At 42.1% G+C, this 12,123-nt stretch overlaps 1 protein-coding gene and 1 long non-coding RNA gene across 4 annotated transcripts in view; one reads left to right on the top strand and one right to left on the bottom strand.

Annotated features, from left to right (window-relative positions):
• LOC114017024 (uncharacterized) overlaps window positions 1-12,091 on the top strand; it is a 66,667-nt gene extending 54,576 nt beyond the window's left edge. For both annotated transcript variants that reach the window (XR_008732333.1, XR_008732332.1), the window contains exon 3: window positions 7,395-12,091. This is a non-coding gene — a long non-coding RNA (uncharacterized LOC114017024). The remainder of the gene's footprint in view (window positions 1-7,394) is intronic.
• LHFPL3 (LHFPL tetraspan subfamily member 3) overlaps window positions 4,257-12,123 on the bottom strand; it is a 252,116-nt gene continuing 244,249 nt past the window's right edge. For both annotated transcript variants that reach the window (XM_055710952.1, XM_055710951.1), the window contains one exon: window positions 4,257-6,951. Coding sequence is in view for 1 of the 2 variants with exons in the window: in XM_055710951.1 (XP_055566926.1) it covers window positions 6,923-6,951 (29 nt within the window). In the remaining variant the exon portion in view is untranslated. The remainder of the gene's footprint in view (window positions 6,952-12,123) is intronic.

Genomic DNA, 12,123 nt, shown 5'->3' with positions numbered 1-12,123 from the left:
CTGCCCAGTTTATGCTGGAGGTGAGAGTGGATCTTAAAGGCTGTGGGATTTAGGAAGGACTCTTTGGCATGGCAATAGGGGACTCTCTTCTTCAGGGCTCGCATTCAGCTCTCCCGGTCCTGATTCCTCTTTTCTGCTATGCCTTCCTACAATTCACATTGCTCTGTGGGTGGGCTCAACCCCTGCACTACTTCTGTAGTTTTGGTGTCCTGTCTGTTTCTCAGAGGTGGTCTGCACCCTGCTGAGTCATCATGTTCCTCGGGGAGTGGGGCTCTGTGTCCAAATTATTCTGCTCTGCAGGATTTAGATTTTCAGATATGATCAACAGATTATTTATTTCTAGCTAAGGAGCTAGCCATCATGAAAGCATCCCCCAGCCTTTTCAGGTGATGGAAAGTCGTCCTGCTGGTTACTTCACGTTAAGCTGTATAATCACAGCAGACCATCCCTTTCCCTCAAACCAGCTTTAAGCATCATGTTTTCTGGGTAAGGGATTCAATGGATTGGACAGAACATCTGAGTAGGGAAAAACAGGGAGAAAAGGAGGGAGAGGGAAGCAAACAGTGGGTATTAACAGCTCTTGGGAAAGGGGGTATAGGAATGCACTGAGTCCCAGAAGAAGACGTGTTTCTGGAACAATGATTTTCAGTCTGAGGATGCGCAGGTGGCTTTTAGGAGATATACAAAAGATCACTTGTTGAAAATAAGTTCCATATTCTGTAGGGTCATGTGTGTATATGAAATCTGGGAAGGGATCTCAAAAATTTGTGTGGGATCCACAAACTGGAAAAAGTAGAAGGCTGCTAAATATTCTTTAATAAAGTGATGCGACTACAGTGAAATGAGAGAGAAGCTGTATATACCATCACTGCAAGTCTGAATTAGTCATACGCCAAGAGGGAAGACAATGTCATCATCACCCACGTGCTCCTTGTGAGGGTAGAGAATTAGCGTCTGTCCTATCTGGGAAATGCAGGAACCTGTCCCTGGGAAGCACTGGGCTGTACAGCTCTGGAAAACGCTTTTAAAACATTAGGCAAAGTTCTCATCCACATGTACAGAGATGAAGCTAATGTTCTCTTCAGTCTTTAGAAATTCAAATATAAGTGTAGAAATTCTCAAATTTGATAGTTGTCCAGTGCGGGTTAATGCACTGACGGTTTTGCCTCTTGATTTTTGCCCTGCTCCTGGGAGGCACAGGAGGTTATGTGTCCGCTGGTTGTGTTACTTCATCTCTGTGAACCCAAATGCACAGCTGCCCTTTGGGTGGCCCGCTGCCGCAGCGGCTGGCCGTTAGGTGGCAGCACAGATATACTCAATAGCCATCGCTGCCCGGGGCTGCTCCACCGAAACCCCGCCATTGCGCTCAGCATCCCCAGCGTATCTTGTGGCTGAAGAATTTTCACATTACTTAACGCAAAATTAATTAAAATTTGTAAATGGGGAATTTCGTATTATATTACAGCAGATTAAAAAAAAAAACAACCAACAACCAACCAAACAACCCACAACATAAAACCCCACAGCAGTGACATGTATTAAGCTGGAAGCTCTTTCAGAATTTCTGAATGATTGTATTCCTTATCCTTCTGAAGCATACATGGAATTCAGCTATACTGACTAAACCAGCTCCTTCCTTGATGCCAGATATAGCAGCTGATAGCCTAAAAGCTCTTCCAGAAAACTTCCTTGTTTTGATGCCACCGACCACCTCAGCTCATTGCCTGAAGCATGTAACATTTTACATTATTTTCAATTGCCATTTGAGAAACTCAACAAATACAGCAAGTGCTTAATTGAGCCTCAGAATATTCCAGTGGCACTACAACTAATTTCATTTTATTAATGGAAAAAAAAATGAAGCAAACAGAGAGGACTCTCACCTAGCTCATTACTAATTTTGCAGTGTGTTGGCATAAAGCCAGATAAAGGAGAATCAAGGTGCTAATTGCATGCCTGTAAGCCTAATATTTGTGCTGACATCCCAGTGCTTTACCTGGTACATTGCAAGAAGGCCATGTTTGAGAATCGTCAAAGTAATGAGGTGCCTGATCTTCTCTACGGCAGAGCCAAACTTATACCTTTCTGTGTTAAAACCCGAAGGCCAGATCCTAAGTCTGTATAACTGGTAATGTAACTGACATTCCAGAGCATCTTCTGGAGTTAAACTGATAGGATTACTACATGTTTAAAAAAAAAACAATCCCACGAAGAGACATCAGTCTAGCATATAGGATTTTGGCAACCTTTATTTCAGTTTTTTCCCTACGAAAAAGCAAGGTAATAGATTAAAAATTATTATTAACAATTATGAATACATAATTCATTTTCCTTATTAACAGTTCTTACAGCTATATTGGGCTAATATAAAGCTAACTTGTGCTTGACAAAACCAGGAGTAATAATCCATATTGTTACGCTAATTTGAAACCAGTTTGTGGAGGTAAATTCCCCAGCCCCAGCTCCTAGCTTTTTGGAGCATCTTTCCTTCCAGGCTGTTTTCCCAGGTGACTGAGCTGATGTTCAAACTTGGAGGCTGGTCTTACACCAGTGGTCTTGGGAAATGTTTTGCAGCAATTTTTGGAACCGCTTCAAAAGGAGGGGAGCTTTTTAGTGTCTCGGAGGCCATTAGGGGCCACAACTCCTCCTGGGAGCTGGTGAGCACAGTGTGCCTGCTTACACTTTATTCCCCAGAAATTTCTCTCTTGCACAGGCAATACTTCCCTTGTCACCTTGTGAAGTGGAAAAGCTATGTAACTGCCCACAGCGGTGTTACAAGACTATCTCAAAGAAGGGAAGGATATAGCAGTTTACTTTTTAAAATGCAAAAGGCATTTCAGAAGGCAGTATGAAGTAACACAAAGCAAAAATTTAAGAGAGGCATATGGGTAATAGAAAGTGTCACGGCAGTATCTGATCACTGCAAGCCTTGGCTTTTTGTATTTGGCAGCATGGGACTAACGTTGTTTGATATAAAGGGTAGAGCATGAATTTTTAAAGTACATATTCTACTTTCTGCAGAATTTTGAGTCTTCCATGAAAGTCTGTTCTCAAAATATTAATGTAAGCCAATGAGGATCACAGATCAAGGTGGAATGGCTGCAATGCGTGCAGGTACTGCACGCTACTCCAACAGCAGACAAAGATGCTCCCTTCTGCACAGAGCTCCTTGGAAAGGAGAAATGTGTAAACCACTAGGGTTTAGCACATGGGGAAAAAACCTATGTTGCTTTCTGGCACTGCCTGAGAAGCTACTCAGCATATGGCTGGCTTTCCAATGTATAAACTAGTCAGGACAAATGTGGTGTTGTGGTGTTTTGGGTTTTTTTTTTTGTTTGTTTTGGTTTTGTTTTTTTTAATTTAATTTTTCTAGTTCTTACTGCATTTCAAATCCTCAGAATATCAGCTGAAACTACTAAAACTTTTAAATGTTTGAAGGACATCAGACTAGAGTGAAAATGGACAGAAAGCTGCTGGGCCCAGCATTACCTTTTCCTACCTAGAAGAGGGGAAGCTGGATGGTGTGAGGGAAGCTGATCCATTGTCAAAATATAGCAGATTTGCCTGGGAGTTTGGGAATAATTAGACCCTGGTCACAATCATTTCTAGATCATCACCAAACACGGATACCACTGCATCAGCATCACGGAGGCAAATCCAGCGTCTATTTGACAAGAAAGTACTTACCTCTTGTTGGTGCAAACTCTGGGATGATGCACATCTGGGACAGCCCCTGACAGCTCCAGTGTAACTTCATGTAGTGAAATTAGGGGGAATCAGTTCCTGAGCTTTACTGTGTCCACTTGAGATATTTAGGAATAACTGAAAGGCATTGCCTATAAAAATGAACAGGACTTCAGCATCCTACAAACCTGGCAGTTCTCTATTTAACTATAATTAATTCCTAAATAATTTGCACTTTTCTCTTACTATAAACTAAGTTTTATAAAAAAAAAAAGTGATCAGGAACTTTATATTGTTGCCTATATATGTGTATATATATATATATATAGTCAGGTTTGAGAGGGTGGAGATGACTTAGCAACAAAGTTCTTACACTGTGAATTTGATCCATGCATGCAAATCCCTGCATACATTAAGGCATCAGATTTTCCTTGGACTTTACATACCTCAGGGATCTGTGTAGGTACAAGTGTATAGGAGGTGGCCAGGCTTGTGTTTAGGAGGAGGACAGTAATCCCAATAACAGCAGCTGTTACCACAGATGAGCTGGAGAAAAGCACTATCACACTTTATTTTAGTATGCTACAAAATTCATTGTTGAACTTTATTAGGTACTTTAATACCAAGCATACTTTAAAGTAACAAAAATTATTGTTGTTATTACTTTTTACAGAAAATCAAGTATTTCAACAGTTTTCTTTACAGTTTGTTGACTTAAAAAAAATTACAGTTGACAAGTTACAATGGAGTGGGATGGGAAAGCGGTAACATTTAAAAAGGTAAAACATACTGTTCATACTGAGTCAACATTTAGTGATGTACATCCTGGTATGTCTTTCCTTCTGACTGTGTACATATTCACTGAGCTGCCCTGGCAGGGTTGCAAGGTCTTGTGATGACACTTTTTTTGCAATGTTTGTGTATATTTAGAAAGGGATTTTACATTACACAGTCACCATGACGCAAAACTTAGTGTCCGTAATAAAATAATACCATACAGAGAAACCCTGTTTCAGTGATTTCTGTTGCAGCAAAAGTGCCATGACTGCAATAATGTGGAATAGAGGTAAACCTAAGGAGCAAATGAAGAGGGTGATAAGATAGCACATCCAGATAGCAAACCCTTTCACAGGCTTTTGAGGTGAGAGTGTGGCAGTGAATGAAGACAGGCTTCACTGAGACGTGATTTAACAGGGACTCCTGAAGGCATCTGGCCCTTAAGGATGTGCATTTTCCAGCTGACACTGGCTGGACTAATGACAGATTTAAAAACCTGTCTGAAGTGGGACCTTAATGAGTTTATGAAGCCTCATGTGTAAACTACTTCCACCCCCTTTAGGTCAGTAGCAGGTACTGGGAATATGTTTATGGTGGCTGATAATTTGGATGGGGTTTCTGACCAGCTCTAACACTGGTGTTGTAGAAGTCAGGGGAGACTCCTAGACACAGTGACAAGGACAGACTTGTATTAAAACAACGTATTTGTTTAAAAAATGCTGCCCAGATTCACACATAAGTTTAATTGGTAGATACCCATATCAGCGTTCAGTCTCTAAGACAAGCAGTGCCACACTGGGACCTTGGTAGCTAGGTAGAAGAGTCATCTAGTTCCCTGTATTTATTTATTGACAGTTTGCTTAAAGATAATTTTTTTTGTTCAAAAATAAAATAAATTTTCTGAGATTCATGCACTAAAATCTGGAATAATTTGTACTGTACAGCCAATGGTTAAAGAACAGTTTTAACTCATATTTTGCTCATGTCTTCAGCATATTGTGTTATTTGGGATCAACATTAGCATTGAATTATTATTTTAGCCATTTTCCTCACAAGCCAAAGAATGAAGCAACAGGCTTAAAAAAATCTGAAGAAAATAGCGTTGCAGGGTCCGTTTGGGCTGGATTCAGCTGCAATACGCAGAAGAGGGCAGAAAAAATGTGGGGAGCAGCGTGCTCCTGCCCAGTCCTGAGCCAGGAGGAGACCCATGCCACGCTGGGAGGTATCGGAGTGGAGCAGAGGACCTGGGGTCCCTGCTTCCCTCCGTTGCTCTGTGCCTGGCACTTGGCATCCAGGCCTTTTGCTGTGGGGTCTTTCTTGAAAACTCTCGGCCTCCCCCTGTTTTGCTGCTCAGGGGCTTCTGGAAATGAGGCTGTCCTCTGGGGAGCCACCCACCGAGCCCTGCAAAGGGAAGCACCAGCCCCACCGGTGCTCCAGGGCTCTGTGCACCCAGACCTCACATAGCTATTTGCAGTGTGTATTTGCTTATGAGTCTCTTCATTTATGTATTGAATTTAAGGCCTAAAGGGATCCTTGGATCACCTCGCCTGATTGGCATTAGCACGGACCAGAGGGTGTCACTCAGCGGTTAGATGGCAGAACAAGGGAAAAAAACAGAAATGCCCTTGCAGTGAGCAGCTCTGTATTATATTTAAGGGGTAAATTACTTTCTCCTATTAAAAAAAGAAATCGAGTGCTTTTATTTTGTCACTTCAAAAACTAACAATTCTATGTGCCTCGGGAAATTATAGTACTATGATATTCAGTCAGACATACCTTACAGTTTATATGCTTCATAGAACTAGAATATAGGTCAGAAATAATTTTTCAGTGTTAAGTTTGTTACAGACATAGATTAATTGGAACACATATGCAGTAAAAATTGAGAAGCTTTACAGTTTTAGTCAACTTATTATACAGTGAAGTAAATGAAGTGCAGCAATGTAGCAGTAGAAGTTATGCTTTTTCCACTAGGTGATGGAAACATTCAGTCTATTTATAAATGCTAATTTAAGAGAGATGTTCTAACAGCTTCTTGGCTACTGGTATAGGAATAGCCTGGAGTTAACTGCCTCTCTACTGTGAAAGGTTTTAAAGCTTTTTGCTTTCCATCAGAATAAAAAAAATGACATTTACAAACCTCTTCAATGCATATATATTACATATGTTTATCTAGCAACAACTACACCCCTTTTAATTTATTCCCCAAATGTGACTTTTCATGCATGTCTTCTGGATGCTGTATTCAGCAACAGTTTCTAATGAGCTGGTGTGTAATCCATGATTGCATTTCTCTTCTGAAAATCACTTCCATGTCTGGTTGATCTACGTTTAGAAGGTGGTGCTTACCCATCACGCGTTTTTGCACTCATCAGCGTTCTTCTCTGTTAGAGGCCCTTTCCCAAGCTTCTTCTCATTTTAATGTTGATGTACAAAAGCTGTTATTCGTTTTGTTTTGTGCTCATTCTAGTGAGGATTGGCTTAGTAGGACTGTGCAAAACAGAGAGAAGAAAGAAGCTGGTTTACTGCCAGCAAACATAAAGTTGTTCATGCTGTGCTTGGCTCAGGGCAAGACTCTGATCAATATTCTAATACACTTCATTATTTGCATTTCCATTTATCATGAAAAATGACAAGTTTAATCTTCAGATACGACAAAGATTTGTAATCTGGAATTCTTAAAAATCAGGTTTCATCAGCTATTTGACACGAGAAGTCAAAAATAATGAGATTATTTCATCTAAAGTTTGAACAATATGAAAATAAAGCTACAATGTGTGTGGGGCAAGAACGACATTTGCTACGTGAGTACCATGAATTGAGTTAAAATCCTGACATTTCCTGTTCCATATTAATAACTTCTTTCATTTTGCTGACCACACAATCCACATTTGTAAACAGCATGAAATAACACCTTGTGTTACTTTTCGCAGGAGCAGACCCCAATGAGGACAGAGATGTTTTCAATGCAAACGCTTCCTTAAAAACTAATTTTCACCCATCCAGTTTCCATGTACCGTAAACAGGCGCGTACGCAGGAGAGTGGACACGGGCTGCGGTGGCACTGCAAACGGGGCGACCAAGGCTCCCCTCTCCTCACTGGAGGTCACTGTCCATAAGTTGGTGCCGCAGAGGGCAATGCACCGGAACAGGAGCTTAATGAGAATGTATATGTGCAAGTACCTATGTATACAGAAATGTAAAAACCTGACTGGTCCAGCGTTTGGCATTGATCAGAAGGCTTTTGCACCAAATGACATCTTCAAATTCACCATTAGCTGAACTCTCCTGGATCACTCAGACCAAACGGTGAAGTCATTTGGCAGGCAGCCTCCCCGCTGTGTCCTGTGAAAGGCTCCCTGGTCAGAGGTCCCACAAGCCCGAAGACTGGGGGAGAAGACAGCCACCCTCATCACAACCCCACTGCCTTCATCGTAATGCAGAGGCCTCTGCAGGAGACTGCTGGAATGCAGAACTCAGGGGAAATCACAATAAGAATGAATTTCATTGTGAAATGGTGGTGAACTAAGAGTTTCAGTACTAGAAACTCTTAAAAATGTTACTGTAAGAAGACTGAAATATTGAATCCCCCCCCTCCGTTAGATGGAGCAGTCACCTTCTCCCATTCCCACCAATTCCTCACCCGCCTTGACACTCACGGTCACCTTGTCCTTCTGCTGATTCACTTGCAGATGTCAGGGAAAGTGACACCCCAGAGCAGGATGCCCAGACCTGAGAGCTCAGGATGGTGGTACCATGACCCAAGGAGCGCACTGGTGGCTAATCCTTCTGCCACGGACCCTGGATGCCTGCTTCCCCCATCAACTTCCAACAAATCGACGCTTTACAAGCAAAGTTTGTTTTAGAAAAAAATTCCTGACTTGTTATGGCCCACAAGCGTTCAGCACGTATCTGTAGTCCACATACATTTTACAAAGAAGGCACTTTTAATTGATGTTGCTGAGATTAGAAAGTAGCAAATAAGCTATGCGAGAAACAGAAGGTGAGCTAAGGGGGGCCCTGCAGAACACAAATGGATCAGTTTTGCTTTCGTCAGGAAATGAATATGCAGTATGGCATTGACTGTGGTAAAAACACTTTTATGACACAAGTATGTAATAGGGATGGTAGTTTCCAACTGAAAAGAAAACTCACCACTGAGAGCTCCATGAGCTTTCTTTATCCTTTTGAAATGTGGCAAAAATGAAGGACAAAGAATGGATGAGAAATGCACATATTTGTGATAAATATAATCTATTAAAAATGGTCTGTTGGGAATTTTGGTGCATTTTATTAATATGATTACTAATTTAATTGATATGGTAATTATTAATATAGGTAAGTAGTGCTACTCAATAAAAGAAAGAAAAAGTGCTTAAGCCTCCAATCTGTGTATTTGCTAAGTGAGATATTTTGTGAGCCTCTTAAACAATGGTTGGTGAGACTGAAATCCAGGGAAAGCCAAAGTTGCATGGTGAGGAGCACGTGCCCTGATACTCCTAGGAACAATTTATAGTTAATAGAACTGAATGAGCCATTTCTTTCAATTATTTTTAATCATAATCTCAAGTACCTGTGTTATTCAAATCCTTAACAGTGCTTACTGGATTTCCAGTGGTACTCAGTGTTTCAGTTGTAACATACTAAAACCTCTTGGTTTTTTTGACAAATTTGCACACAGGTGTTGTACACATGGAAATGAAAATTAATAAATGCCAGAGATGCCTAGCTGATAAGGCAGAAATAAGTCATTCACATCCAACATCCCTCAGTCTGCTTTGTATCACATCATAGGCTTTTGACTCCTTGAAGTTTCTTTTCTCAGAGCTACTTTACAACCCTTTTCTAGTGCTGTTGCCTAGTAATCAGTTAATGAAAGCACTTTTCGTGAAAGCTGTATTACCCAAACCATCTAGGTGCTCTGCTGTTAAGTTCTCTATTTAAAGCCTTGAAAGGCTGCCTGTTGGGCTGACATCCTGACAACATGGTTATTATTGGTATTTGACCTGTTCAATTAGGGCAGTCTCTTCTGTTTGACTGCAGAGCTGGGGTACAGTCAACCTGGAGGCATTTGCAGCATTTTTGTGTTTATGTACATTAGCAGAGAGAGGCCATTGATAGTTCTTTGTTTTGAAGATGAATCATGGGAGACTTCCAGGTTGCTCCCTGCCAAGGTATAAAGCACGTACCAAATTTCAGATAGTCCCTTACCTGCTGTTACTGTAAAGGCAGTCAGATGGGTAGTAAATATACAGAAAAAGGCAGACCCTCTAGGTCTGAATACGCAGTCTCTCTGAAAGTCTTAACACTTTACACCATTAATTGTCACCAGCTATATTTATGCAACTTTCTTTACCATTTACTTGACTAGCACCTAGAAAATAACCTTTCCAAGAGTTAATCTTTTGTCGCTGTCTCCAAACACACACAAACACCAAACTAGAGAGCAACATTCATGGTGACACCACAGCTGGTGCTATTCTGAAACCACATCAGCTGGCAGAAACCCATGGGCTAATGAAGCACCAGAGATTTCTTCCCAGTGTCTCCACAGTATTCCTCTAGCCTAGAGAGTGACATTCTCTTCTCTTGAATGCTGGCGCTGGGTTTGGTGCGTGGGAGGAGATGAAGGAGGAGGGAAACATTGTGCTGAAGGTCTGCAATTGAAAACAGACTTCTGATGCACCCTGCATAACACTGCTGCCCAGGCAGTAGGCCAAAAATTTTGGACAAGTTCAGTTTTAATGAGGTGCTTGGAGTTTTCGCCTTTCTGCTTGTGAGCTGGGTCAGCCCTCATAACCACAGGTAGATGGTTTCGTTGTTTATGTTAGGGTTGGTGCAATGCTAAGTGTGTTAAAGCTCCACTTCTCGCTATTGCATCCCTAAATTCAAATAGCAACATACATTCAGGGCCTGGGCAACATCCAGATGCGTGTAATTAAAAGGCATGAAAGTAGGTAGATGCCCAGTTGCATGAGGCAACTCATGTTCCTGTCTTCTCTTATTTCTTAGGATATTCCCTTTACACATATAAAACCTATCTGAGTGGCTTGGAGGAATGATTTTGTTTTCCATGTGATGAGACAGGAATAATCCATATTCCCATTTGCCTCTGAATGTGTATTTCCACTTGCCCACCTGCCATGGGTGCCTTTTCCCCTCTTGATGCACTACACATCCTTTGCCCTGGCTTCATTGAGGGGTGCTTGTGGAGAGCCATCCTGGGGCAAATACTGTGCTCTCAATAAACAGCCATATGCCAACTCAGGTCCTCTCCAAACTCTTAAGAGCCCTGGTGATCCAAGCTGAAAGTCTAGCATGTGTTTTGGAGATGCTGCCCACAGATCATCCTGGAAATAGCTGTGTGGCCAGGAGGTGGGTGAGTTGTGCTCCCTGGTCCCTACCCCTGCACTGCTGTTCAAACACAGTAGTGAGAGAACAAGGCTGCCTTATGGAGATGGAAGGAAGAATGGAGAGAAATTCCATAACTGTTTGGCTAGCAGCCCTCTTTCAGTGCTTTAATTGTTCAACATCTTCTCAAGACATGATAAATGACCTGCCCACACCAGCGCTGCCTGAGCACGTTTCCTTCTTCCTCCTGGCAAACCAGCGGGCAGGATCCGGCAACTGTCTGCTCTGCTGTCACTCACAGCTACCAAAGGTGACCTGAGAGGGGAAGGGTTAAAGAGAGTACACAGCAAACCTTGGGGAGTTAGGAAAACTTTACAAAACTTTGGGGTGGAAATTAGGTGATGGTTTGGTCTTTATGGCATTAGAGGAGAAGCTCGTCTCAGCAGAAGGGTGTGCGAGCTGGCTCTTCTGCCGCAGCACTTCCTTGCAATAAAATAGAATTGCATCACATAAAAACCGACAAGGTTTTAACTGATTCGGTATGCAAGCCCCGTGAAACCAGAGCTGTGTGGAATGGTGGGGCTTATTCTATCTGTCAGGTGGTATTTCATGCACCCTGTTAGTGGCAGCAGCTGAACTCCTGGGCACGGGCTGTAGGAAGTGTTTTAGGGCTGTAGGAAATGGTTTCAAGAGCATTCAAGAATTTTCTGGATGTCTGTCAAAGGTGGCCCAGGCTGTTTTGAGGGCAGGAGGCTCAGTTCATGCCTGCACAAGGGCTTTTCTAGCATCTGGGAGGGCGGTTTCAGGGCTGCAAAGGTGGTGATGGTCCGAGTTAATCATGGAACAGACAGAATGCTCTATTATTGGACATCTTCCACAAAGAAACAGAAAAATTGCTGAAGGATCCAGTCAGATCAATTTTGCCAGGTTTCCAGTATCCCTGTATGACATACAGACGGACAGATATTTGCCATCAACAACTCATATACTGTCATTCACAAGAAAAAAACCCAGCGCTTTGGCAGACCTAAAGCTACACTCCTTGCACACTTCATGCTTCTCATGACTGCCCTGCTGTCTAGGTCCTGCTTTTCCCTGCCACACTCTGGCCAATTCTTGTAGTTTTAAAATCCAGTTTATTCTTACATTGTTTTTTCTGCCTTTTTCTGTTGCTCTGTGTGGAGACTGACACATGGCAGGAAGAAACGGCTGTCAGTTCAGAGGCTGTTTGGTTCTAGGCAGTTTGCTATGGGAGGAGAAGAGCGACACAGCAGGGAAATATTATCTTCTATGTTTTCTTTTATTTCTCCA

Source organism: Falco cherrug, chromosome 5 (genome assembly GCF_023634085.1).
Source record: "Falco cherrug isolate bFalChe1 chromosome 5, bFalChe1.pri, whole genome shotgun sequence".
Taxonomy (NCBI): domain Eukaryota; kingdom Metazoa; phylum Chordata; class Aves; order Falconiformes; family Falconidae; genus Falco; species Falco cherrug.
Note: the sequence above shows the minus strand (reverse complement) of the source record. Positions and strands in the feature narration are given on the sequence as shown.